Consider the following 27,099-nt stretch of genomic DNA (forward strand, 5'->3'; position numbering starts at 1 on the left):
ACAATAAAATATTATTAAAAACAAAAATGTGGTGCATCCCCCTAGAGTTACTGTTAGGAAAACTATAGAAAGCTGTAAAAACTCGATAGATGAAAAACTTCAAAATTCTACCCACTCAATGGAAGAATATGAACACACACTAGAAATACACAGGAAAAAAATTTTTTGGTATGTTACAGTTGTGAGACTTTGGATAGAATTTAAAATTTTTTCCTGTATTGCTATTATACAGTAATTTTTCTAATTGGGAAAATCAAGTTCAGTGTTTCTAGTGACTAATACCATGTATAATAAATTACTCTTACAGCTCATAATACTAAGAAACTCCCTAGTTAAAAATAAATAAAAGAGATAAAACCCCAAGTTAGTGGGGGTTATGTAGAAAAGCCATGAACTTTTACACTGTTCAGAGTAAGTATTGGAAGTTATGGTATTTCACAAGAGCAATGGTGATGAGAACCATAAGTCTTGAACTGAACTGTCTATTTTAGGATCATAGCACACATGTAATTCTGAAGGACAAAATATATGGTACAAAGATGCTTATAGCTATACTATTTATGGTGGCAAGAGCTGGACACAGTCCTGAGGACTGAGACCATGGGTCGAGCAACATTGGGGCATTCATAGATTACACAGAAAGGTTTGTAATGGCCTACACTGCTTTGTGGGGCCGAAAGTCCTGAAGTATGCAAGACGCAGGATCACATAAGGAAAACACAGCCCATGGTAGCAGGCACATGGATATGAAAACTGCCCATGAGCCTCTCAGGAGGACAAGGGACAAGGGCAGACTTCTAACAGGTGTTCAGGGGGCATGAGGGGTGTCTTTCTGTTCTGTTTTCCTTTACATCTTAAAGATGGTTGAAATGTGCATTTAACAAATGGCTTTTTGCGGGGGTTTATCTCAGATCATAAAGCAGATGCAGCAGAGGATGCTGGAACTCAAAAAGACTCTGCAGAAGGAACTGGTGAGTGCTCACGCAGTGACCAGCCTAGGCTGCTGAGCCCCTCCTCTCTCCCACTGCCTGTGCCTCCCTGGCTCTCTGGTCCTCCTGGGCTCCCTCCCTGCCTGATGGTGCCCCTCTCCCCCAGTTGATTGCAAGGGGTCTCTGGGAAGTCAGATGATGGCTGTGACCCTGAGCATGTGCCCTCTTTCTCTGATCCTGTATCCTCATCTGAAAATGGAGATGATCCCTACCTCATGGGGTTGTTCTGAGAATTGTACAGGACCTGTAGAGTGCCTGGCCCATACCCAGAATGAGAGCAGCATGTCTGCTCCTGGCTGAGCTGTGCATTGCCCTGGGGAGATGTGTCCTTGATGTGGATAAAGAAAATGTAAAATGACCTCTCTCCCCCTCTCAGCTGGCAGCCCCGCCTGGAGGAGCTGAGCCTGCCTCATACTTTGGCGCTTCCTTCCCAAGTGGGACCCTTTTTGCTCTATGATGTGCCAGATGTGGCACGGGAACAGCAGGTGATCACAGCTTGGGCTAGGTGAACCTTCCATGGCATGATGGTTACACCTATCTGGAAGGGTTCAACAAAGCATCTTTCCATTGTTTTTTTCAGAAAATCAGACCTGATAATGAGCCTTTTGAGGTCCGGGAGAAGCCTGGCCCTGAGATGCCAAACCTGGCCCCATCTGTCACCAATAATGCTGACCTGACTGATGCTCGCGAGATCAACTTTGAGTACCTGAAACACGTTGTTCTAAAATTCATGTCCTGTCGAGAATCCGAGGTAAAGGGCTTCCAAGCTGGCTTTGGGTATTGAGTTCCAGGCCAGGGCCTGGCGTGTTTATTCTAGCCCTGCATCTGCCCCACATGGTTTCCCACCCAATCCACTTCTCTCTTGTTCTCCCACATTCCAGTTTTACCACCAGTGTGGACCCTTAGTCATTTCTTCAGCTGGCACTGACCTGCTGACAGGATAGCAGTGGGGAGACCGTGTGGGAAACTGGCTCCTGGTGGGAGATGTAGGCAGCACTTCTAAATCCTGACTTGTATGCTAAGGCCAGGGTCCATGGAACTGATTGTGCCCAGCGTTCCTGCATCCCACTGAAGAGCAGGAGAGCTGCTGAGGACGTCCCCAGAGTAAAGATGGAGGGGGAGAAAGAGATCTCAGAATGCCTGACTTCACCCACCACCCTGTCCTTGCTAACCAAGTCAGGAGCATACACAAAGGAAATGCTGCCATTTAGCCTCCTAACTTCTTGCCCCGCTTCCTCCTGCCACCAAGGTCCATGGCAGCAAAACTTACTTTGTTTCAGGCTTTTCATCTCATAAAAGCTGTGTCAGTGTTGTTAAACTTTTCTCAAGAGGAAGAGAATATGCTCAAAGAAACTCTGGAGTATAAGGTAGGAGTTCCCTGGTCTGTTGTTCCAGCCTCCAAATAGTATTATTAGTAATCCCAGCCCTGGCAAAGGAGACTGGCCCCTGGAGGCAGGTCAGCAGCCAGAGCTGCATTGTCAGCTTAGAAGTTGCTTTTGGATAATGAATTTGATTTAGCCAGTATTTAGGATATCACCAACCAACAAGCCTTGTACCTTCCAAAGCCTTTTCACTGATATCACTTCATCAACATCCCAAGTCTGGCCCAATGCCCAGACTTTAAAAAAAACAAAGAAGGAAAAATGTTCAAAAGCAGCTGCATAAAACACTTTTTTTTTTTTTAACTAAGGAAAAATTACCTACATTTCCACGCCTTGTTCTTGTCAATTAAGCTTTTTCTCCCATTTCCACCCTATACTTAGACTGGGCTCTTAGCCCCGCAGACAGGTTACTGGAACCATCTTCTTCACCCTTCTGTTTAAAGCCAGAGTCAGGATACACAGAAGGTGGGAGGGGGAGGCCCAGGGATGGGGATGGGGGTGTGGCTGTTTCAGGTTCTTCTGCACCAAGTCCTGATTCTCATCTCAGGAGCCTTTTCTCTTTCAAATACAGATGTCTTGGTTTGGATCCAAACCAGCTCCCAAGGGCAGCATCCGGCCATCTATCTCAAACCCTCGGATACCATGGTCCTAGAAGGAACTACCCAAGGATGGAGCTCCATGGGGTGACACTTTTTCTGTGAAAAGAACACTAACACACCAGTCTGGATGGGTTTTTAATCACCATATCTGCAGTATTTTGTACAAGCATCTAAACATTGTTTACAAAACTTAAGGCCCACTTCCCTGCTGACTGTCATTCTGGTCACCAAATAGGAAGGTCCCAGCACTACCCACATTTCCACAGTGCTGCTAAAATCTCAGCTCTGGCCAGCACCCGACTGTACCTGAATCCTCTAACTTTAAATGTTAGTACTTAAAGCTGAAGCTGTCAGCATCTGTCAGCGAGGAGGCGACCAATTCATCATGTAGTGAATGATGCTGGAGGAAGAGACAGCCCTTTGAAGTGTGTCTGCAGGCCAGTTCCACCTGCTGCTGCTGCTAACAGCCAACTCTGTGGGGGTGCTCCTTAAAAACTCCCCCTCCCTGTTAGCGTTTTTTGGGTTCAGATGAGAAGATGCTTCTTAACCCTTCCTCTGAAGACGTTTGACCTTGTTTCTGAAGCCACCTAGAACTTCCGATGTGTACATCTTGAAGGTACTCCAGGCCAGTGGATTAATGAATGTGCAGCTTTCGGATGGTATCCCGTTTTACCCACAGAAAATTAACACATATATAAAAATCATAAGGATAGTACCAAATATACTCAATTGCCTTTTTAACAAATGTACTGTCTTGGATGGGTTGCTGGTAAACCATTTTAAACTTTTTTATAGCTGACGTTCTTCACTAAACATGTCTTCTGTATTATAAAGTCCATTTAACTGGTTCTTAAAGGAAAGTCAGAGCATTGAGAGGAAATTATTTCTAAAATTGGGGTTCCTGTCCCTTTGTAATTTCACTGGCATTTGGTGGCATCTGCTTCTCTCTGAAGCCGTGGTGGTGGTTTTATCTGCTTTGCTCTTAATTCTGTGTTGTACTAACACTGAGCAAGTGCTAATCACATTTTTTCTACTGTTAAGGACAGTGTGGCATTTTCAAAGGAAGCAGCAGCTGACCCTCCCCCAGCCTTGACCAAAACATGGGAAGCAGTCTGCCTTGTATATAGAACCACCACCTCTCTCCCCACCTCACCCTGCATTCACACATGGAGTCCAAATGGCCCCCAGCTGGCTGCAGTACTTGGCAGCTTTCCGATGGCTCTGATAGTGACTGCTAGAAAACTTGTGTTCGCATTACTACGGGCAAGGGAATATGCTTGTCCTGGATAAGCCACAATATCAAATCTAAAGGCAAACCATTTATGGATTTATAGTTTGATGAAAGTTTCACTGTTAAATAAAAAACTGAATGACTGAAGCTCCTAAATTTGTTACCAGTTATCCAATGATGTAAAGTTGTTTCTCAATTACACTTAGGGTTAAAACACACACGTCTCACAGAAAAACAAAGATTTGCAAGGTTGACCTACTAAATTTCTGTGAATCTGGGCAGCATCACCTTAGTCCCAGCTCAGCTCTCTGCCATCCAGATGAACCTCTCTAGTTACCTACCTCCTCATGTGGCTCTTCCTTAGATGTCTGTCCCTCATTTAGAATGCTGTTTTCCGTTCACCTGGTGGGCGTATGAAATGAGTCTTTGTGTTTTGTAATTCTGACAAGTGGTCGCTTTAAAAAAAAAAAAAAAAGGATTTCCTCCTTTTCATCTGTTCCAGGAGAGAATCCTCAGAGGTTTGGGTAGGTCAAGGCTTGCCAGAAGCAGCTACACCACTCCTGTGGAAGCCAGGTCCACCTCCTTCATGGCTTCTCCAGCCCTTGAGCTGGTCTCATGCCCCGCCCCCAGCTGGCAGTTTTAGGTGTGGTTGTGGGGCCCATCACTAAGTCTGTACCTCCTTAGGGAGTATTCACTCTGATTAGGCTTTCCTCCTGCATGTTGAATTTCCTTCAGCTTGAACAGGAAGAGTGAAGTAAATATTCTAAGTGATTTAATGCACTTTTACTTGTATAAAACTTTCTGTGATAGACAGTATATATATATAGCCCTTTATATGAGCATTGGATCTTGATCTCTTGATATTGTAAATAGGAATTGTATTATCTAAAACTGCTGTAGAAAATTCATTTGCAGTGCAATACACTTTTTGATTAAAGCTCTTCAATCCAGATGTAGCTACAGTGAGTTTTATTTGATATAGTTTGGGATGCCAGTATTTTTTGACTTGTTAAATTGTGTGCACTGTGTCTTGTACTTAATACCTCAAAGGCCAACTTCAAGGGCTGCAGAACATTTGTCTTTCAGAAAGAACCTCCCAGGATTGGGTCTGAATAAATACGTGTAGTTTAACGAAGCCCACAGCCCAGTCCCACTTCCTAATAATTGTGGTGGTTCTGCAAAGGAGCTGTGGGGGTAGGAGGAGGATCGTGTCCCTTCCCGGTAAGTCTGTATCCCAGGCCCCATGACTGGGAGGAGCTTCAGGAATATAAATGGAGTCCTTAACTTTCACAGAATGCAAGTAGCAGTTACATGTGCTGTCACTGTTAGTAGTTAAGGGAACATCATCTTGCTTTTATATGTATAGTGAGGTGGCTACCTGTTTTCTGGTTTTTTATTCTTTAAAGAAAACTTGTCAATATAGTGGTAAGGGTATTCCTGCAACACAGCAGAATCCACGGCCCCCAGACGAGCATCAGGAGGTAGTGACCAGGCACATCTGAGGCCCACTGCAAAAGACTCCCAAGTGCAGTCACACAAACTGAAGACTTTTAAAGCCTGGATCAATTATTAAATGTTTGGCACTTTATTAAATAAGCTTCAAAATTACATACAAATCAAAGGAGTAAGAAACAATAAATACTCAGCAAAACGCCTCTCTGTAGCAGCCAGCAGCACTGTGCCAAGAGGGCCTGTGGATTGCCACGCTCGCTCCCTGGGAATGGCTAAACGGGGACACACTACCTCAATTTCCCTGAACGGTTAACCTCTCACGCCCGTCCACTCATTAGCATTTTTTAACATACATGAAACACACCGCAATGTATATACTAATAAGCCAAGAGCTTTATTGATGCAGCAGGCACTTTACAATGAACCCAAGAGTCCGCCTTCTCTGGGAGGACGGGATGTCTGTAGAAACCCTCGGGTTTTTTCCACTTCATAAAAACAAGCTCTCCCTTTTACCACAGCCCTTGGATCTGTACCTGCCAAATCACCCCTCCCCCATTTTAAACAGGCAGTGTACACAGGTACACCTGACCAAGGCTGGCCAGCCACTATGGTAGACAGTCAAGAATGTCAGTTCTGCGTTACTCATAGACAAAGGCAGACTATCAGATCCTGCAAAGGATTTAGGAAACAGTAAGACAAATTCTCCCTCCACCTTGAAAATAAAATACATTTCAGAGGACACATGTCCTGAAAAGTTTAGTTGGGAGTTCCTAGGAAGATGGTCCATGTCAATCCCTTCTTCACCAGCCTGTGCATCCAAAATTCTTATCTTCTCAAGGTAACATGAGTCTCTTTTATTAAACAGTCTTTCTTGCTGTAAGAACTCTTATAATGGAGCCTAGTCCTCCTACTGCTAATGCCTGTGGGGGCAGGAAAAGAAAATGTGTCAAATGAGACCTGGCTAGCCACGAGGAAGGAGCCTGGCTTGCCAGGGAGATGGGACCGTGCACTCCCGGACATAGGTCCCACTGCACAGACTCTCTGAAAAAGGATTCCTGTAAGAACACAGTAGGCAGCAACAGAGACCACATTCTAGGGAAGAAGCCCTGACCGGAACTAAGGATCCCGAAGAGCTCCTAGCTCTCCAGGCAGAACTCGGCTTGAGGACATTGTTACCAACCACACCCAGCAGAGCCCTTCAAGTTTCCCTCTTGAAAAACACATTGTTCCCAGCCTGCCAGCACTGCTCTAGACACTTAAATGCACACTAGCCCACTAGAAAGCTGCTTCCTGGCACCCTCAATACATGCCAGACAGGACTGGGCACTGAATCACCTTAAAGGGATGAAAGGGCCTGGCCTCCTCCGGCTGCTTAGCTTCCCTGAGCACCACAGCCACCCTCACCTGCTAAGCCCAGGAGCTTATCTTCAGAGGAGAGGCTGAGAACAGAGACCCAAAAGGCCACAGCCCAGCACCTAGGCTGCCTGAAGTAAGTGACCCATCAGTAAGGGAACCACTCTCTGAAATGCAACACTGAGCCTTTTAGAAAGGACTTTGTGTTAGTAATATCCAGCCCTCCCCGCTCCACCCCATGGTAGGCATGCTTATTGTAGTTCTACAGAGCAAGGGGGAGTAGGGAGGATTGAGTCAGGGAAGGACACAGGCTCTGCAAAAGGCCTTGCTCTTGTACCTGACTCAAGCAAAGGGAAGACATGGCGTTTTTTGCTTCAGGTAGATGAAGTGCCTGTCAAGGTTTCTGTCCACCGTCCCCCTTCTGCCTGGTATCCCTAAGACCACCCAAAGCAGCTGTTTCCACCAGTGCAGAGAAAGTATTACAGAGCCCCAGCCAACCAGAAAGCCTCCCTCCTACCCTTGGACTGCCCTGTTGTCCCTACCATGCCAAGTCACCTGCCCCCATGTCTGGCATAAATCAACAGCTAAAGGGCAGAAGCAACTGCAATTATACTGGAGATGAAATCCTTACCAGGTGCTCCCTTGGGAGAGGTAAGTGGTCTGATGTCCCAGGTTGTTACAGGTTTGTCCCCTTATTCTCACATGCCTATCAGATTGTCCTGTTTTGGACTCTGGGTAAGTCAGGGGGCTGCCTGCCACGGCAACACGTTCACATACCTTTTCATGCCACTGCAGTAACACCGCGCTGCTGTTTTCTGTGGGCTTCTCAAACCCTTTATAAATGTACTTCATTAACAAGTCAATGCCGTTTCTGTCCAGTGACTGCACAGCCTGCTCAATTTCGCTGCTCTTAAAATTTGTGAGCACCTTCAGCACCACACCCTGGGCTCGTTCCTACAGGGGAAAAGAGAAAGGGTGTGAGGCCCAGGGCCACACCCCAAGCACAGCCATGTCCCCCACTGCAGGCACAGGATCACCAAACCAAGTGATCAGAACTCACCGCAAGTATGGTCCAATTTTTAATTTATCTAGGATGGTTTAAAAAAAAAGTGGGCTAAAGTTTTAATTTAAATTTCAAAGTATTCCTTATTTATACTGGTAAATTATTCCACTTACTTTCTGGGAGGTAAAAGTGATTTACAGGGGAGAAGCATCACTATTTTTGATGATACCAACAAGACCTTAGAGTTCATAGGATCACAATTGTGGAGATCTATTTTTTTTTTAAATCGGTTTACTTGGCTGCAGCTTCCGTCTTGTTCACCCAGTCACAGAGGAGCCATTCCCCTCCACCTGAGGAGGTGCAGCCGTTGGTTACACTGTGACGTGGCACAAGACCCCAGCTTCAGGGAGATCCCTTTCCCTGAGCCAACTTTTAGTCAGCCTCAGTGGTGTGAGATTAAGCACAGCTTTAACTTCTCACCTAATTTTTAAAAGGTGGGAGATTTTAAAAAAGAACTTAAAATCCTTATGCAGATAAAACCTATTCAATAAGCCTATAAAAGCATAACCACTGCTAAGACCCACATGGCAAGCTAATTTATCTGGTTTTTGCTAATCGGCAAGTGCTGGGCAGACTTCTCACCCCATGAGGCCCTGGGGAGGAGTGAACATTTCTTTGGGGAGCTTTTACTATAAACACTGACAGCTTTGATGTCAGAGGAGCCTCCAAGTCTGTGAGCACCAAGCGGCTTCCATGGAAGCACTGCCTAGTGCCAACTGACTCTCTTGGCAGCTACTCACTGATGTGGAGATGAAACAGACACTGCCCCGAGCCCCAGGAAACTCAGGCTCCAGCTAAGAAGATGGACAACCACAGCCCTGGTCCCAACACCCAGCAGAGCTTCGGCACGACCCCTTTACCTTCACAGCTTGATTCTTGGTGTTGACGGGAGAGTTCCGCAAGGCTGCATGAAAGGCCCGAAGCATGTCCCCTGTGCATCACCACCAGTTAAGGCTGGTTAGGCTCAAGGTACGTTCATGCTTTCATTAATGAACTCATTTCAAAACCAGCTCAAGAAAAGAGGTAAACAGGATTTCCCATCACCCACATCCCCCACCTCTCCCTACCTTGGCTTCCAGGTGGGCAGTGCCTGTTCAGAGGATAGCAGGTAGCCTCCCTGAGCCATAGGGTGCAGAGCACCTCTGCCAACCCTAAAAAATCTTTCTGCCCCCGCCCCCCGCCCCAACCTTCTCCCTCAAAGCAAGTTTCAACAGTCACTCGGGAAGGTATCAGTAAAGCAAATGCCCTTACAGCGTAACTTCCAACAAAATCTGACTCAACTCACTTGCACCTGGTTGGTGCTGGCCACTGTATCTACACGTGGATCCTCATGACACTGGGGGTTATCGTTCCCATTCTATAAGTGATACCACAAAAGCACAAATAGAGATCTCCTAACTCTTCAATCCCGTGCTTTTTATCAGTAAAACTACTGAAGTAATTAAGATGTGCTAACACATCCTCATCTTCCAAGACCCTGAAGTCCCTGGGTGGTAGCAAATGGTTAATGCACTCAGATGCTAACCTAAAGTTGGTAGTTTGAGTCCACTCAGAGGTAGCCTCACAAGAAAGGCCTGGTGACCTACTTCTGAAAAATAAGCCATTGAAAACCCTATGGAGCAGAGTTCTACTCTGACACATATGGGGTCGCCATGAGTCAGAATCAACTTGACAGCAACTGAGTGGCTTTTCAAGACCTTCCCAGGTCAGTGAGGTCCAAAAGTGCTACCAGAATAGGATCTGTTATCTAAAAGAACCTTTTGCTAACAAAATAGGCCAATCCCCACCCTCCAAACTTTAGTTGCAATCCTGCCACCACATTCTTTGCTGAGTTCTGAATACCCAGCACTCAAGAGAAAACTGCAATCTGGGTTAGGTCCCCAAAGGTGACACCTATTTTAAACTGAATTACATCAGCCAACTTTCATTTCCTCATCTGAAACACTGGCTTCAGCCAAAAAGCTTCAAAAATAGAACAAGGAATGGCTTCTGCCCAACCGGGTCTCTATGCCTGTTCAAGCAGAGATACCCTCATGTGCACAGACAGAAAAAAGTGAAGCCTCTCAGTCGACCCAAGTGTGGCTCCATTTTGACTGAGCTGGGCCCATGCCACCAGTGACCACCCCTAACCCCAAGTCCCTAGGCCCCCACCTTGGCTCTAATCCACCTTCTATATTCAAGAGGCAGCCCATCCCCTTTATCGCTCAGCTTTTAAATTCCTTTTCTCCAGCCAAACAAGGGACAGTCTGATATCACTCACTGAAATCCTCTCTCATAATCCTTTTAATTTGGGGTCCCCAAAGCAATAAAAAGTCCTTGGATGGTGCACAGGAGCCTGGGTTACACAAGCGGTTTACGACTGGCCACTAACCTAAAGGCTGGTGGTTCAAATCGACCCAGCAGCTCTGTGGAAGAAAGCACTTGCGGTCTGCTGTAAAAATTATAGCCAAGAAAACTCTATGGAGCAATTCTACTCTGATACACAAGGAGGCACCATGAGTTGGACTGGACTCGATGGCACTTGGTTTAAAGCAATAAGCAGGACTCCAGAGCTTAACAGGAAATGTAGGCTAGCATCTCATAAGGCTGCATGCTCTTCACCTGAACACAGCATGACTGGCAAACAAAGTCATTCAGCGAGGGCAAAAAGAGTCATTGCTTTACAGTTACTTTTCTTACCGCCAATCTGCCAAGCATTCACTATAGGCTTTGATGGAAAGGGGACCTTCAGCAGCTGGGGAGAACTGGGGAGCAGGGAGGGCATCCCTGCAATCACACGTCATCTACTAAGCTGGTCTCTGCACGTTAGGCCCTTTCAGAGAACAGGCTGTGAGAACCCTGCCCAGTCCCTGGTCTCCTCTAGACCAGGGTTTCTCAACTGCGGCACTACTGATATTTTGGATTGGATGATTCTTTGTTGCGTGGTCTGTCCTGTGTATTGCAGGATGTTTAGCCGCATCCTTGGCCTCTACCCACTAGGTTCCAGTAGCAACCCCAAGTTGCTAGGGAATGTCCCTAGGGAAGAGGGAGTGCAATATTGCTCAAAATCACTATTCTAGACAGCTTCCTGCTTCAGCGAGGAGGAAAAGGAACTGTTTAAATGCACCTACAAGGCCTCAGATCCCACGGCAGGTGCTTTCACATGTCATCTCATTACTGCTAACAACCCTTTGCAATGAGGATCATTATGCCCACTTTAAAGACAATGAAACTGAGACTCAGAAGAAGAGAAAATACCTGTCTAAGGTCACAAAGCTAAATTGTCCAGCGGGCCTTCAAACCCAAGTTGCCCACTTCCAAAACCAAGCTCTACAGTCCCCTGCAGACCCAACTGGTATGTCTGGAACACCTGCTGTGGGCCCAGCACTGTGCCAGACCTTTTTGGGGTATTGTCCTGTTCTGTTCCCATGGAACCTCTGAGGCCAGCATGGTTCTCAACAAAGAAGATAAAGAGAAGGGTATGTAACCTGCCCAAGGTCACAAAGCAAGAGCTAATAGGGCTGGGTCTGTGTGAATGCACAGCTCATGCTCTTTCTACTTCAGCTATGTAATCTCCCACCATGAACTGCTTTCTAATACTGCCTTAGGACAGGTCCCATCCACCTTCTCTCATGCCAATCAATCCCTCCTGTGTCCTAAGACGCCTAGAGATCTCTTCTATAGCTTAACTTCAATGATCTAGTGTAAGTCCAATAACTGGCACATTATAGGGATTCAATAAAAATTAGTTCCCTTCACCTTCCTCCCTTGGCCCCTTCTTTGCCAGGATTTCAGTTCTTCACATCTGCTAACCTCCCCTTCCCCACTCCCCAAAAACTAAACTCTCCACAGTAACAAGGTTTCTGACACTCTTGTTAGTGGAAAAACTACCATCCACAGGATGTGCTAAGCCTAAGCCTCCAAGCTGTCTTAAGGAACCTACCACTAATCAGAGGCGGACCCAGACATGACCTTCAATGAGCTCCTGCAGCAACAAAACCAAGTCAGCAGCTTACGGGGCCTTGGTCTCCCCATCTGTGGAATGAAGCTACTTCACCAAAGGCCTGACCCTGGAGCCCATGAGCCAGGTCATGTACCAAACTACAGAACGAACCTTGTCTCCTGGGTGTCCTTCCCATGACCCCATTTCACCAGTGGGGTAAGCAGGTGATCCTGATGGTGCAGGAAATACAAGTTTAAATCCCCACCTTTGAAAACACATTCTTCTTCAAGGAAAGTCTGAAGGTTTCTGTTTTAAAGGCACATTGGAGGAGCACCACAGGGCGCCTCCCAATGGTAGAGTATGAGGCCCAACTACCCAGGCTGAGTCAGTCAACTGATTAAACACCAAGAACCTGATTTACATACAGCAGGAGCCTCCAACCCTGCCCCTCCGTAAGTTCGGGGGGTGGGAGGGGACACTTCCTGTAACACCATTTGAATAAAGAAAAATTCTTCCTGTGAGAACATGTCAGTTTCCTGTGCTAAACTGTTAAGAGACCAAGCTGGCTGTGACAACCATCTCTATTTTTAATCTTGTTTTCTAAATTCTTGTTTTCTGTGGGCACAAGAGCAGTTATTTCCAGTCTTGGGCTCTCTTTTTACATTTCACTTCGCACTGTCTGGTTTTTCTTAGCTCTAAACTACTAGGTTTTGCCTCTGCGTCCTGCACAACCTACAGAGGAAGGCTACTGGGGAAGCCAAAACTCACTTGTTGAGTGTGGCTGAGACCAGGCCCAAGGTGTTTAGAAGGGGCCGAGAATAGGTTTGAAAGGGCAGCACTAAACTGAGGGTCGACTGACTTGGAGCTGGGGGGAGCAGAATCTCAGACCTCAAGGATGGACTAAGGCTGCAGCTTTCACTCCCCCATGGGTCCTTTCTTCCCTGCGGCCATTCACCCACCTATTTTCATGTTGTGCTGCAATCAGGCCCAAGAAGGCCAGTAGGGCAGGTCCAGGAGCCGCCCTAGCCGCTCAATTACTCAGCGGAGGCTCACCTCGGCCCCTCCCGCCGACCAAGCCCGTGAATGGCCCCGTTTCCGGGAGGGAGGGATGGAGTGATGGGGCGCTCAAGGAAGGGACTTCCTGAGGGGCTGAGAAGGCAAAGAGGAGAAAAGGGGAGAGGCCGCGCTGAGGAGTGAGGGATGTGGGGCCTCTGGAACCAGGAGGGTACACCAGGACCGAGGAGGATCCGGCATGCTCCTGGATGAGGCCAACCACCTGGGACTTGGGGCCCCGCTGCTAAGGAGGGAGGCTCCGGGGACGGAGCCAGGGACGAGGAGAATGGGGAGACCATATCTGAGGGGAGCTGAGCTGGGGCTGAGGTAAATGAGGAGACCGGGACCAAAGGAAACCCGGCCTCAGAAGAATATTGGGAGACTGACCTGAGGGGGACGGGGTCATGGGGATTGGGGAGCCTGAGCCTGAGGGGCCAGAGTCGAGGATGGGCAAGTGGGAAGACCTGACCAAAGGGGAGCCCAGGCCGTAGGGCCCCTGGGCCGCCGCACCGGGAAAGGATATTGCCGCAGGAGACCGTCCACCTCGCTCGGGTCCGGGCCTGGCTCGGCCGCCACCGCTGCCGCCTCCTCCTGTTCGTCCACGAATTTGTTCTCGTCAAACTCGTCGATGTCCACCCGGCGGAAGCGCGAGGACAGTGTGTTCCGGGCCATGGCGGGAGCTCGGCGCCGGCTCAGCCGGCTCCGCTCTGTCCCACAGCACTGCTCTGCTCACCTCCAGCTCCGGCTCGGGGGCGGGAAGCAACCGACCGACACCTCCTCCACCTCCTCCACGCGCAGCCGCCGGCCGCCCGCCCACTTCCGGACTACGCCGGAACCGGAAACAAAGGCGGCGGCGGAGCCCGAAGGGCTCGTTCTCCGCGCGGCGGATAAACGCTAGGAAGCTGCCTTGCTGGTGCCGGTGCTCTGCGGCCAGACTGTGGTCTTCAAGGAACCTCAAGTCTTCCCGTCTGGGGAGTGGGAGCCTCGTCCCTTTCTAGGCCTTCCCGGTTTCCTTCCTCTCCCCGAGGAGCCCCTGGCTCTAAGAAGGGCCAGCGTGAACTCAGCCGCGGACTCCGAGGTGATCGCTACCAAGACTGAGGGGTCACGGATCCTCAGGAGAAGGGACCTGGCTCTGCCTGTTGAGTGCTGGCTAGGCTTCTTGGAGAAAAAACCTTCGAGCTAAGCCCTGAGGGATGAGGAGTTCTCATGCCCGAGGAGTGTAGGTCTCTGATCTTGGGGGCTTTGAATGCCACCGCGCTGAGCTTTGAGGAGCCTGCCTCTGCCTTGTACACAGAAGTCATCCCATTGCTAAAGAAGTGGGAGGCTTTAGACGTGTGACAAGACGTTGAAGACGTTTGGGTTTGAAGGTGTGGTGACCCAGCATGTGTGACAGTTACTTTGACCTGGCAGGTGGATGGGAGAGGGCATGATGAGAAGTGGGGCCCAGCTGGAAAAGTGTGCCCTGGTACAGAGCAGAATCCCCAGAATCAGAGCTAGAAGGTCAGCGCAGAGTCAAGGAAGACTCCAGGGCATCAAGAATTAGGTGCCTGGGCTGGTGCCTGAGAGTTCTGTTAACCAACAAGCTAATTGGTAGCTGAATCGGGTCTTTGTTTTCATGTAATATTTTTTTAATAAAGGCTGGTATTAAATATGACTCATTTTCATTGTTTTGAATACTTCTCATTGAACTGTGCCTACAGATCAAAAAAATATTGCCAGACTATAATGCTACTTAATCTTGGGTGCTAAAAATACAGACTCCCACAGAGGTAAATAGGTGCTGAATCAAAATTTTGGGAGTCCTGGAAGCAGATAAAGCCTACCTGAATTTCAGCTCTGCAGCTAGAAAGAAATCTTTGTGACCCAGGCAGGCCACAAGACAGCAAAGGTTCATACACACAGAACATCCTGGTCAGAAGAGACTTTACACCAGAAACACCCATTTTACAAGTAAAACAGCTCCCAAATAAACTGGTGAACAAAATAATGTCCTTGGTCATGGACTTCCATTTCAGTCAAGGAGGCAGTGAAAAAATTCATTTTATACTATGTCAGGGATGATTAAGAGCTGAGGGAAGAAAAATCACACAGTGCCTGGGAGTGTTACCTCAGATATGATGGTGTAAAAATTGGTGAGGCGTCCGACCTCGTCTAATGTCATGATTTCTATGAGGTGGAGGTCAGACATATCTCCACTCTCCAACTGTTTTACCAATTCTGACATCAGCTGTTCCTCCCACAGCACTCCTCTGCTGGTTTTGATAATCGTTGCAATGGCTACACAAAACTCAGCATACTCACAAATACAGGGTTTATTAGGGAAGTAACAGGTTTCAATTCAGGATCAGGATCAACTTGGAAGTAATGGGAACAACTCAGGACACAATTCTTTGACAGCTTCTTGGCTGCTGCCGCCATTTCCTCACTCTTGCTTGGGCTCTGCCCTGCTTGGGCAAGTGTCACAAAGCTCTTTTGCTCTGCTGAGTGCCCGGAGGCACCCCACTCTGCCAGCAAGCCTCCTGCCCAAAGGTGTTCAGCATTTGCTCTGTGGGTTGGTGCCCACTGTAGCCACCTCACTACAGTACTGCCTTGCTCTGGTCTCCTGATTCTACTGCCTTTTATCTGCTGCTGGACTCTGCCGTGCTTGCCACCACTTCTCTTGCAACAACTCTGTCTCCTGGGTCTAGGAGGTTCTCACTGCAGGGACCTTGGGTCCAAAAGACACACTCTGCTTCCGACTCTTCTTGATAGTGAGGTCCCCCTCAACCTCTGGGATTGGTCCCCTTTAAGCCTAGCAGGATGGCAAAACTGACCAATACCCTACAAGGGTTCCATGCACCTTATTTACATGGTGCCACCCCCACAAGGATCCCATGCACCTTATTTGCATTAGCAAAACTGTCCAATTCCTTTGGTGAGCCACAGTACTCCATTTGCACAGACCCACCTAATTACCGCACACGAGCTACAAGACCATGACTAGAAGGGCCATACAACAGCAAACCACTGCACCCAGATAGATGGTCCAAAAATGCATCCCTGAGGAGGTGACACTGAACAAAGACCTGAAGGAAGTGGAAGAGGGGGCCAAGCAACGGCCCAGAGGCAGGGCAGGTTTGGCATATTCCAGAAATAACAATGCCATGATGGAGCAGAAGAATGAAAAGAGATGCGATAGATGGGGGCAGGGGAGGTGGTGGTCTTAACTCAGATGGGACAGCCCTGGAAGTTTGAGCAGAGCTGTGACATGTCTGACATAAGTTTGAAAAGGGTCCTTCGAGCAACGGTATTGAGAACATATCTTGGAGCGAGGGCTGAAGCAGGGAGGCAATTGAGGAGGTGCTCCAATGGTCCGAGTGACCGGCAAGAATAGCTCAGACCAGGGGGGTGCCAATGGGGGTGATGAGAAGAGGCTGGATATATTTTGACGGTTGAGCTGTCAAGATTTGCTGATAGATTTGGTATGGCATGTGAGAGAAACAGGGAAATCACAGATGACTTCAAGTCCAGGAAGTTCTGTACCCAACAGCTCTAGTAGCAATAGAAGTTTTTGGAACATATAGCAGGGAAGCCCCCATGCATCATTACACTTCCATTTAAGGCTTATCCATGCTAGGATTACTCTCTGTCTGCCCTCTCTTGCCCATATTCCTCCACCTCCTGGAAGTCTGTCTCACTGTGGTCTGAGGCAAGGCTCAGTCATCATTCAACCAACAATCATTCATGTGCTGGGCCTGGGGATTAAAAAGACCAGATCAGGTGTTGGCCATGGTTCTACCTTACCCAGACATCTGAGAGTTGTCTTTGTTAATAGCACTGGAGCAGCACTGAACACTGATTCACACTTGCTGGCTGGGGGGCCAGTAAGGAAGCCTGGGGCACCTCCCTTGATTTGTTAATTTCCCTTTAACTTTCAGGGCCCAACTTGTTCCACTGGGAACATAAATACAGATAATATTTTGAGCATCATTATGCACCAGGTCTTGTGCTAAGAGCTAATCTCGTGCTAATCGTCATGAGGAGTCCCTGGGCTTCAAAAGGGTTAAGTGCTTGACTACTAGCCAAAAGGTTGGTGGTTGGAACCCACAGAGAGGCACCTCAGAAGACAGGTCTAGCGATCTCTTTCCAAAAAGGTCACAGCTTTGAAAACGCAATGGAGCAGTTCCACTATGCACACATGCGGTTGCCATGGATTCGAGTGGACAGTAGCTAACAACATAATCTTCATAAACATCCCATTTCACAGGTGAGAAAACTGAGGCTCAGAGAGATGAAGGGATTTGCCAAAGGTCCCAGCTAGCACTTGGCAAAAGAACAAGAATTTGAAACCAGGTGGGGCTCACTAAATAAAGGGGCACTCCACCGCAGCATGCTGTCTCCATTAGAACATTATGGAGATGGATGGCACTGTAGCTGTCTGACCCCGCCACTCCCCGCCCACCTCGGACATTAAGTTCCTCCAAGGCAGGGACAGGGTTAATTCATCTTTGAAAACCCTCACCCCTCATACCTTCCGCATCCCCGAGGCGGGGCACCTAGCTCAGAGCGGCATAGACGGAGCTACCTGCAAAGGTTTACAAAATAAATTAACGAACGAATGAATTACTGAATAGACGAATTCGAGTCCTGTTATGCCATCTCCGGTAAGCCCTAAGGCTCGATTTCCCCCGCTGCACTGCCAACCAGAAGAGCCTCCAGTGCCGGGTCGAGGGCAGGGAGGACGACTCGGACACGAAAATACAGAGCGCCGACCCCTCCTGGCAGGGCTGGACTAGTCGTACCAAGGCACACCGGAGGGGCGGAGCCGGGGCTCTCCTGCCTCGGCGTCATTGGCCTAGCCCGCGGTCACCCCGGCAGTAGTTGCGGAGGTCAGCCCCGCCCCCTTCCTTTCCCTCGGCCTGGAATCCGGCGGCGGTGGTGTTCTAACGCTCAGCCATGGTGAGGGCAATGACATCGAGCGCCATCCGCGAGCCATAGGGCTGTGGGGCTGGGGTGGCGGGTGCGGGGTGAACCCCAGAGTCCCCTCTGCGGGTCGAGCCAGTGGGGGTGCCGCGCGGAGCTGCCTTGCGGAGCTACAGCCGGCTTCCCGCTTTCTCCCACTGACGGGCAGGGACCGGGAGCGGGAGAGACGCGCGCGCACCTTTCGGGTCCTCAGTCTTCCAGGCTGCGGAATGGGAGTAGCGGCCCCGTCGTGGCCTCGGACGAGGCGCGCGCCTTACCCCGGCTGGCCGCGGCGCGGGTGGAGGAGGAGGGATGGCCCGTGGCGGTCTCGGCGGGCGGCAGAGGGGGAGATACTCTCTCCAAATGTCTGACTCCAACCCCTTCTCGCCCGCAGGCCAAGATCAAGGCTCGGGACCTTCGCGGCAAGAAGAAGGAGGAGCTGCTGAAGCAGCTGGACGATCTGAAGGTGGAGCTGTCTCAGCTGCGCGTCGCCAAAGTGACAGGCGGTGCGGCGTCCAAGCTTTCCAAAATGTAAGTCAGTCGGTCAAACCTTGGCCCTCTCGGGATGGCAGGTACGTGTGCATCAGAAGAAGCGATTGCGGCTTTTTGGAATTGGCTTAAGGAGGTATTCATTTACGTGCCCGTTCAGTGGTTTTGCAGGCCAAAATGCCACACCCTTCCTCACCGGCCTCGCCAGGCTCACCTTGCCCACCCTCAGCAGCATGGCACCCTCTGTGTGCATTTCTTTTTACCTGACTTGGCCAGTGCAGGTCCTTTTACCTGAACTGCCGTTGCTCAGCTTCTCTGGCTGGAGAAAGAACTGGGTCTCCTTGAAGACTCATTTTAAATGCTTCAAAAAGCACGAGTGGATCCTTTCCTTCCACCTCCTGCCAGCAGTTGATTTTTTTTCCTTATCACTTCCCCCCCACCCCACCCCACCCCACGGATGGATGCATTGCATCTCTTAAGTTATAGTGTAACTTTTTGATTTGCATGGATAAGAATCAGGCTTGTGGAAGGAATGTAGGTTTGGAGCTAGCAGATCTGGGTACAAACCCTAGTTCTGCCACATCCTACTTGATGGGGACGTTGCATCACCTCCCCAGTCTTTCCTCTTACATAAAATCCTTGCCTACACACAACCTTAAAGGCACGGGGATGGTGGAATTGAATGAGTGGGGGAACATGTAGGCAAGTCGTATGCTGGATTCCCAGATCTTGTTTACCTACTAGGTGATGTGCCCTGATCCCCCAAGACACCTTAGGCTCAGCATGACTACAAACTTAACTTCTCCCCAGCTTACTCCCAGTTTCAGCTAATCCCTCCTTCCCCCGATGGTGTTTCTACTTCCCAAATGTCTCATTTCTCCCTCCCATGATTCCTGTAGCTCACCTGGTTGCCCAGTTTGTGGCTTGGTTCCCTCTAGCCAGCCTGTTCTCATGGCTGACTGAATCTGCTTGTAAAATGCTCATCTGATGGGGCCTCTGATTAGGTTGACATTGATAGGTCTTCTTCATGACCGTCAGGATAAATTCCTTGGCTTGAAATTGAAGGTTTTTCTTGATCCGCTCCCACCTCACCAGTTGGCAGTTCTGCCTTAAGCCCCTTCTGCAGCTGTCACAGCAGTGGGCTCTCCACATCCTTCAATGCTTTGCTCAAACTTCACTTCCAGGAAGTCTTCCTCTTAGGCTAGGTCAGGTGTCTCCTAGGTGAATCTGGGCTGCTACCCTATGGCAGACCCCGAATGAGCTGCCTTGGGAAGTGCTGTGCGTCTTCCTCATTTTCACTGACATCCGTGTTTTGTAGCCGAGTTGTCCGCAAGTCCATTGCCCGAGTTCTCACTGTCATCAACCAGACTCAGAAAGAGAACCTCAGGAAGTTCTACAAGGTAAATTTAAAGCTGGAACGTGGAGGGTGGTGGGGGGCTGCAGGGAGCACAGTTCCAGCCCTCACCCTGGCCAGAAGGGCAGTGTGAAGTGGTTCTGCTAAAGTGCATGGAACTAGGTTTTGCCCAGACTTAGTTGGGCTTTCCAAAGTAGTCATGGTGCCACCCCCACCCCCCTTTACCAGCATGTTACACTGGCGTGTGGCACTTCCTCGTTGTTGCAGATGTCAAGAAATCAGTTGTGTGATGGAAGTCTGGCTGGAGACATGGGTTCAAATCCACTGTTACCAGCTGAGTGACCTTGGGCAGTTTATGAGGATTGAACATTTTAAATCTTTCTCTCTTAGTAGCACTTACCAGTTGGTCACTGCCAAGCACTTGGCATTCTCCTTTTTAAGACAGTCCCGAGGCTTGCAGAGGTTACATTGACTAGGGACACCTAGAAGTAATGGAATGATGGGCCTGGATTCCAAAGCATGTCTTGGGGAGCAGGGAGGATTGGATTGAGTGCTCCTGGGAGATTTCCACAAGTGTCTCTCTGGTCCCTCAGCCTTGGGCATTGGTAACCATTTTCTGGTCTTGTCTTTAAAATTAGTGTATTAGGACTCAAGTAGAGAAGCAGAACCAGTAAGAGGCATACATATATTAAAAGGATTTATTGCAAAGAATTTCCTGTGGGGTTTGGCTGAGGAAGTCTGACATCTCTAGGGCCAGCTGTCAAAAGGGAAGATCCTGGGCACAGGTTGAAGCTTCTGTCCACAGGTGGGGTTTCTTTTGGGGGGTGCTTCTAAGGTGTTTTCACCTGATGGAATGAGGGCTGCCCAGATTACTCAGGATAGCTCCCTTAGTCAACTGATCATGGGCTTTAACAGCAAAATTGTTTCACATCAACACCCGGATTGGTGTTTGAATAATTAGGGGCTGTGGCCACCCAGGCTTGACACATCAAAACAATTATCGCAGTCTGCCTGGGCTAGTAGTCCAGGGCATCAGTGCTGCCGTTCCAGAATGTGTACGCATTTGTATGTGGGAACAATTTTCTGAGAAAAGTGTCTGAAGCCTTCATCAAGCTCTGAGGGGCCCTTGCAGGACTGGTGGCCTGGAAGAATTGGTCTTCACGACCATCCAGTGAGTGCCCTGTGTGCCCATGTCAGGCCCCCCAAACGGCCAGCCTGGTGGGGGAAGACAGCCCAGGCACTACTCGGTCAGGGAGGTAGGGGTGAGTACTTTCTGTGATGATGGTTGTGCTGTCCGATACAGTAGCCACATGTGCGATGTGCGAAGGGGCAAATATTTTCATGCCTCCAAGTCCCCACCAGAGTTTGTCCTGCCTAGCTTTCTTCAGTTCTCTGCCTGCAAGCTGTTCATGACCCGATCCCTACTTGCTTCTGCACATGCCTATCCTTGCCTGTGCTCTCTGGGCTGTTACTAGGTTTTTCTTAAGTGAAACCTTGATTCCCACCACCATCACTGTTGGCCCACATGTTATCTGTTGAGGTCTTCTTAAGCGGGGACTGGGTCTGATTCATCACTAAGCCAGCAGCTAACAGAGGGCTATATCCCAAAGACGAGCCAGCGGACCTTTGAAGAACAAAGGGAAGATCAGTGAGAGCTGCATTAATCTAGAGCCCTTCAGTGGGGATCCCATGGGGAAGGGAGTACTCTAAGCCAGCGAGGAGACAATGGCCCACTCTGGGCAGGAGGGGGAGGACTTTGCCCCTTACAGCAGGATGACCTTGGCCAAGCCAGATCATCCCCCTGAGGCTCCCATGTTAGTGTGGGCAGGTTATTGCAGGTGACACCACAGGCAGACTCTAAGCGGGCACTGGCTTAAGCCCCCATAGGCACCATCTTGTGTAACCTAAAGCCAAGGTAGCAGTAACCACCCCCAGGATTGACGAGTGCTGCACACCCCTTACTTGGGTTGTGGTGTGACTTTGATTCCATGGCCAGGAATCAGGCAGGTGGAAGGAGCACTATGTTAGGAGTCGGTTGACTTGAACACAAGCCCCAGCTTCGCCAGTCAGTCTCACTGAAATCAGCACCTCCTCTGGCCACTTCTCAACATCTTCTCAAGGTCTCCTGTCAGACTTTTTCTCAGGCTTCCGCAGCTACTGCAGGAGCTCTTAAACCCTGGTCCTCAGACTCACCCTGCTTTTTCCCGCCCTCATCCAGGGCAAGAAGTACAAGCCACTGGATCTGCGGCCCAAGAAAACGCGTGCCATGCGCCGCAGGCTCAACAAGCACGAGGAGAACCTGAAGACCAAGAAACAGCAGCGGAAGGAGCGGCTGTACCCACTACGGAAATACGCAGTCAAGGCCTGAGCATCTCGCGTCAATAAAACACAAACTGGCTGACCTGTTGCTTTGTATTTGAAGGTGGTTCCATCAACTGGGCTGGAATGATTAGGGAGGGAGCTGAGGCCAGCTTGGCCCTGGTTGTCATTACCAGGTGTCTGATGGATTCTAGCAAGCTTCCTGGTGTTGGGCTGTAGGAGTCTGCTGGGTGCTCTGTTACAGTCACTTTGGGCCCACGGCATGGGACTGCCTTGCTTGTCCTCTACTAGTTCATTTTGCCGGGCCCACAGCTTCATTCTTCCCAGGCAGGGGATGGGGCAGGAGGCAGGGCTGAGGGCTAGACAGCCATTTATCTTGGTGTAGTGATGTTACATTCCAGAGGTCACCTGGTCAGCACTTGGCTCTGGGTGATTGGATCAGCATGCCTGATCAGCAGCTCCAGACACTAGGAGTTTCCCATCTGGGGTGAAGGCACAGGAATGGGCCACATCCAGGATTCCCTGCCAAAAGCATAGCACTGGGCTCTGAGGGTCCTTCCTGCTCCCAGCCTTCCCTGGGGGCCTTCTCTGCAACCTGAGTGCTACATCCACCAGCCCTCACCTTCAGGGTCTCAATGCACTTCCCTGTGTTGCAGTCCCAGACTTTGATCTGGAAATAAAAATTCCAGAAGATTAGGGAGGTCTCACCAGGCAGATTTAGCATCTTTGTAATCATCCAGGGATGAGTCCTGACCGATATCTTAAACTCTGGGTCTGGGTTTGGTTGTGGGTACATTTTAAAATGCCAGGCACAGTATCTGTGATAATAGAAATATCATTGACATTTGGGCCAGCTCAGACTTTGGTGCCAGGCACTTAAGTACAGAGGAGGCTACTGCCTGGATCCTGCCCTTTGGTACCCTTGCAGTTAAGGCAGATGGGAATGTGGACATTTCTGGATTGCTGAGGCCTCTGGTAGCAGGGGCTGTGAGGGTGGAAGGGTTTCAGAAGGGAAGCTTTGCTGGAACAGGAATTGGTCAGGAGGAGACCTGGGTTTGGGACTGCTGGGGGAGAGGAATTACCAGGCGGGAGTAACCAGCGCTGACCAGCCACAACTCATTGGGGGAAAAAGCTATGCTCTTCACCCAGGTGACGTGGCCCTTGAGCTGGACGAGCAAGCTGGCTGGCTGGGGCTTCCAGATGCGGATGGTCTTGTCCCAGGAACCGGATGCCTGAAAAGCAGACAGTTCTGAGCCCGTGGGTGTGGGGTCTCCATGCTCATGGCCTCAAAATGCCCTGTGACCCTCAAAAGGGACTTGCAGTAAGCAAGGGGCTAGCCCACACTCCAGGGCAATCCAGCTCACCAGGAGGCCAGATGGTGAGTAGCACACACAGCTGATGTTACCACTGTGACCCTCCAGCTTATGGTGGAAGGTCTTTGGCGTCCCAGCCCGCAGGTCCCAGATGCGCACGGTAGAGTCCCAGGAGCCAGTGGCCTAGAGGCAGGCTGCCATGAGCATAGACCAGCTGACCCACACCACCCTTCTAGTGCCTAGGCTGAACTACTCTGCAAGGCTTCTGTAAAGCATCACTGAGCCCTGCTGAATCCCCATCTTACAGATGAGGAATTGCTCGGCAGAGTTGTCCATCTAAAGTCTGGAATTCTAACCCATCCATCCAACTCAGCAGTGCATGCTATTTCCACTATTTGGTCCAGGATAGAAAAGTGAGCATGGGCCTCCAGCTGCCCTCATCCTGCAGGGCCACTGAGGTGGGGGCGGGGGGAGGGAGGTGGTATGGGCTCACCAGGCAGTCCGCACTGGGTGAGAAGTCACTGCTCTGGACGGAGTCACGGTGCCCAAGTAAGAGGCGCAGCATCTGGCCTGACTGGAGAAGAGAGGCCTGAGCTGCAGGAGGCAGTGGAGGGCAGCCAAGAAACCTTAGGGTGCCAGGTTCTAGGCCTCTGAGACCCAGGCCCTCCTTGCAGGGCTGCCAGGCTAATATGACACACAACACAATCTGGGGAGGCTTCCAGTGCCTTGAAGACAAGGAGAGGAAGGGCAGCCCAGGTAGGAGGAATCTCATATGCAGAGGTCTTAAGGCATGAGGGCTGGTATGTGCAGGGAGGCCTGGAGAGGTGGCCGCAGACATATGGGCGTGGGTGATGCGGAACCACAGAAGGGTTTGAGCCAAAAGGACAAAGCTGTGTAGGAACAACCTGGAGCCAGTGTGGAGGGTGTGCGTCTCCGTATCCCAGGCTGCTGGCTGCCCCTCCAGGACTGGCTGGACCCCAGCCCTTCCACGTACCTGCACCTCCCAGAGCATCACCCTCTTGTCCCAGCCACCTGATGCTAGCTGCCTCGAGTCAGGACTGAAGCTGACTGTCTCCACACTCCGTTGGTGACCTGCAGGCACCAGCCCAGCGTTGGGGAGGAGAAGAGGTGGCATAAGACATGAGGGCCAAAAGAGAACTCAGGTCTAGCTGCTTGGCTCCCAGTCCCACCCAGCCCACTCACCTTTCAGGACCTGCAGACACTTGGCTCTTGCCACATCCCACAGGCGGATGGTGCAGTCACAGGATGTGCTGGCAAAGAGGCGGCCATCAGGGGAGAAGCGGCAGAACTTCACGGCGCCTGGGGCAGCAGCCATGGTCAGGGAACAGGACACTGCCCTCCACCCCCTGCTCCTGGGGTCTAACACCTGCTAACTTCTCCAGCCTCTTCACCTAAATCCCCTCACCCACTCCCACCTTTCCCAATACCTGGACCTCCATTACTTTGCCTATGCTGAACTCTCAGCCTGGAACCCCAACCCCAGCTTACCCATCTGAAAAATCCCTGATGGCCCAGCCTAGGTTCATTGCTTCCTTTGAGCTCCCCTGAACTTTCCCCCATTATAGCATTTATCAGCGTGTCCTGTAATTGTCTTTTTTGGTGGGGGGGGGGGCAGGGGAAGTCTCCTTAATAATAATATTTACATCTACTGAATCCTCACTGCGTACCAGGCACTTTATTTGCATTACCTCACCCTTAGGTACTATTATCCCCATTCTGGAAAAAAAAAAAAATTGCCCTTGAGTGGATTCTGACTCATAGCAACCCTACAGTAGAACTGTCCCATAGGGTTTCCAAGGCTGTAAATCTTTACAGAAGCAGACTGCCACAACTTTCTCCTGAGGAATGGCTGGTAGGTTCGAACCACTGATCTTTCGGTGAGCAGCCAACTGCTTAACCACTGTACTACCAGGGCTCCTTATCCCCATTCTATAGAGGAGGAAATAGAGGCTCAAAGAAGTGATATGATTTGACCAATATACAAAGAGGTGGTAGGATCTAAGCCCAGGTCTGTTAGACTTGGAAGCCCCAGGGACCAGGTTCTATATTCCTGACCTCCTGCCCCAGCCCTGTCCATGCTGACATGCACTGATGCCCACTCAAAAGCCAGAGGTCGTTGTGGTGGGCTGTGCAGAATGCCAGAATAGACCCATGCGCCTCCGTCTCCCAATTCAGGCTGCAGAAGTCCCCACCTGTGTGGCCACCCAGCTTCCACAACAGCTGCCCAGTCTGTGTCTCCCAGCCATACACACAGCCATCATCTGAGGCTGTGAGCAGCGTCTGGCCGTTGGGGGAGAAGGCAGAGGAGTTGACCTGGAAGCAGAGAATGAAAGTTGTCCAACCTTGGGGCAGGAAACACCTGTCTACTCATCCCTGATCCCAGACTCCTGGGCCAACCCTAAACACTGCCCCAGAAGCCTAAGGTTGGAGCTTGTCCTCAGTCTAGAACCAGAGCCCAGAACTCAAAGCCCTCTCTGGAGCCAGTGTCCAAAGCCTGGAGCCCTTTCTAGAACCAGAGTGTAGAACTCAGAGTCCTTTGTGAAACCATAATGGAGCTGGAGGCCAGACCCAGGGCTTTAGAGTCTACTTTGAGCCTTCTCAGTCAACAAAGTCTACTCTAGGCTCAAGGTCCAAAGCTGGACCCAGAGAATACTCGGGAGACCCCAGGACACACAACCAGCAACTTACTCAAACCTAGACCCAAAGCCAGGAGCCTAGATTCTGGGCTAAGGGAGGCTATACCTCACCTCTCCGTGGTGCCTGCCGAAATATTTCACTCTCCCCACAGCCAGCGTCCCCGGGGCCCTGTTGTTCATGGGCCCCGGCCATCCAGCCCCAGCGGGGTCGCTACAAGGTGGCTCCTGAGGTGGCCCTCCCTCGGATGAAGGGGAAAGCGTGGGAGTAATACTGTGTACAAGCGGTCTCTATGGTAATCGGGGTGGGGCGAGCAGCTTCGGTGGGGTCTATGGGAAGCCATTAGAAGGGACAGGCAGGGGATACCTCACACGTCTGGGGCGGTGGGACCACGGCAGACAACCGGTGCGCGGCTCCGAAAAAGGCCTTGCCCTCCTGGCCACTGCCGCGTCCCGGATTGCGGGACAAGATGGTGCTCATGGTGGCCGCTAGAGGGTGCGCCAGTCCCACACACCGCACCCTGCTCTGCGTCTGCCCAGAACTGCTGCCTTGCACCATGCACTTCACAGAGCCAGGCAGGCCCCTTTGAGGTAGGGCGAAAATAAGCCCATTTTCCCATCTGGACGATGGAAAGAATCATCTCTGCCCCACAAGACTCCAGGGTTGAACCCAGCATAGGGGCTGGCATATGGTACGGGCCCAGGAGGACCTGCACCAGGAGCAAAGACCCCTTTCCTCCAGGAGTGACCAGTCCCAACTGAGGCTGAGGAATTCCCAAGAAGAGAGGTAAGGACCATAATCATCCCTGCCCTTCAGGTAGGGGAGCAAGAGGTAGTGTGTGTAAAATGTGAGGCATTAAAAAGTGGGGTCACTATATCTGTTAAGCATCAAGTATCCAGAATATATAAAGAACTCCTACAACTCCACAACCAAAAGACAAACCACCCAATCCAAAATTGGGCAAAGGACTTGAACAGACAATTC

At 50.2% G+C, this 27,099-nt stretch overlaps 4 protein-coding genes across 14 annotated transcripts in view; 2 read left to right on the forward strand and 2 right to left on the reverse strand.

Moving 5' to 3' along the window:
- The window catches only part of GOLGA1 (golgin A1), a 55,554-nt gene extending 51,197 nt beyond the window's left edge, over positions 1-4,357 (forward strand). For 8 of the 11 annotated variants that reach the window (XM_064291441.1, XM_064291442.1, XM_064291436.1 and 5 more), the window contains 4 exons: positions 912-971; positions 1,570-1,740; positions 2,270-2,356; positions 2,943-4,357. In XM_064291441.1, the coding sequence (XP_064147511.1) occupies positions 912-971; positions 1,570-1,740; positions 2,270-2,356; positions 2,943-3,023 (399 nt within the window). In that variant the 3' untranslated portion in view covers positions 3,024-4,357. Of the gene's footprint in view, positions 1-911; positions 972-1,365; positions 1,475-1,569; positions 1,741-2,269; positions 2,357-2,942 lie in introns of those variants that run through there. The other 3 variants (XM_064291439.1, XM_064291438.1, XM_064291443.1) reach the window with 3 other exon arrangements.
- Positions 4,358-6,028: 1,671 nt separating this feature from the next.
- ARPC5L (actin related protein 2/3 complex subunit 5 like) lies at positions 6,029-13,835 on the reverse strand. The gene is made up of 4 exons (XM_064291446.1): positions 13,567-13,835; positions 8,930-9,001; positions 7,784-7,960; positions 6,029-6,573 (listed from the first exon to the last, which is right to left on the reverse strand). The coding sequence occupies exons 1-4, from the start codon at positions 13,714-13,716 to the stop codon at positions 6,511-6,513; spliced, it is 462 nt and encodes a 153-aa protein (XP_064147516.1). The 5' UTR covers positions 13,717-13,835; the 3' UTR covers positions 6,029-6,510.
- A 4,043-nt stretch (positions 13,836-17,878) lies between these two features.
- Positions 17,879-22,229, forward strand: RPL35 (ribosomal protein L35). The gene is made up of 4 exons (XM_010587632.2): positions 17,879-17,982; positions 18,380-18,516; positions 19,793-19,874; positions 22,047-22,229. The coding sequence occupies exons 1-4, from the start codon at positions 17,980-17,982 to the stop codon at positions 22,194-22,196; spliced, it is 372 nt and encodes a 123-aa protein (XP_010585934.1). The 5' UTR covers positions 17,879-17,979; the 3' UTR covers positions 22,197-22,229.
- Positions 22,230-22,425: 196 nt separating this feature from the next.
- Positions 22,426-26,662, reverse strand: WDR38 (WD repeat domain 38). The gene is made up of 9 exons (XM_064291447.1): positions 26,229-26,662; positions 25,674-25,794; positions 24,664-24,780; positions 24,455-24,552; positions 23,954-24,034; positions 23,512-23,643; positions 23,230-23,379; positions 22,770-22,817; positions 22,426-22,669 (listed from the first exon to the last, which is right to left on the reverse strand). The coding sequence occupies exons 1-9, from the start codon at positions 26,295-26,297 to the stop codon at positions 22,586-22,588; spliced, it is 900 nt and encodes a 299-aa protein (XP_064147517.1). The 5' UTR covers positions 26,298-26,662; the 3' UTR covers positions 22,426-22,585.
- Positions 26,663-27,099: the final 437 nt, after the last annotated feature.

This window comes from Loxodonta africana, chromosome 9 (genome assembly GCF_030014295.1).
Source record: "Loxodonta africana isolate mLoxAfr1 chromosome 9, mLoxAfr1.hap2, whole genome shotgun sequence".
In the NCBI taxonomy this organism is placed as follows: Eukaryota; Metazoa; Chordata; class Mammalia; order Proboscidea; family Elephantidae; genus Loxodonta; species Loxodonta africana.

Excerpts from the sequence above, each read along its gene's own strand:
- ARPC5L (XM_064291446.1), bottom strand. The coding sequence starts at position 13,716 with ATGGCCCGGAACACACTGTCCTCGCGCTTCCGCCGGGTGGACATCGAC. Across the intron at positions 9,002-13,566 it reads TGGACGGTCTCCTGCGGCAA|GGGGACATGCTTCGGGCCTT; the intron begins TATCCTTTCCCG and ends TGGTGATGCACA. Across the intron at positions 7,961-8,929 it reads CCAAGAATCAAGCTGTGAAG|GAACGAGCCCAGGGTGTGGT; the intron begins GTAAAGGGGTCG and ends TTTCCCCTGTAG.
- RPL35 (XM_010587632.2), top strand. Across the intron at positions 18,517-19,792 it reads GCGTCCAAGCTTTCCAAAAT|CCGAGTTGTCCGCAAGTCCA; the intron begins GTAAGTCAGTCG and ends CGTGTTTTGTAG. Across the intron at positions 19,875-22,046 it reads ACCTCAGGAAGTTCTACAAG|GGCAAGAAGTACAAGCCACT; the intron begins GTAAATTTAAAG and ends GCCCTCATCCAG.
- WDR38 (XM_064291447.1), bottom strand. The coding sequence starts at position 26,297 with ATGAACAACAGGGCCCCGGGGACGCTGGCTGTGGGGAGAGTGAAATAT. Across the intron at positions 24,781-25,673 it reads GAAGCTGGGTGGCCACACAG|GCGCCGTGAAGTTCTGCCGC; the intron begins GTGGGGACTTCT and ends CTGCTGCCCCAG. Across the intron at positions 24,035-24,454 it reads TGATGCTCTGGGAGGTGCAG|TCAGGCCAGATGCTGCGCCT; the intron begins GTACGTGGAAGG and ends TCTCTTCTCCAG.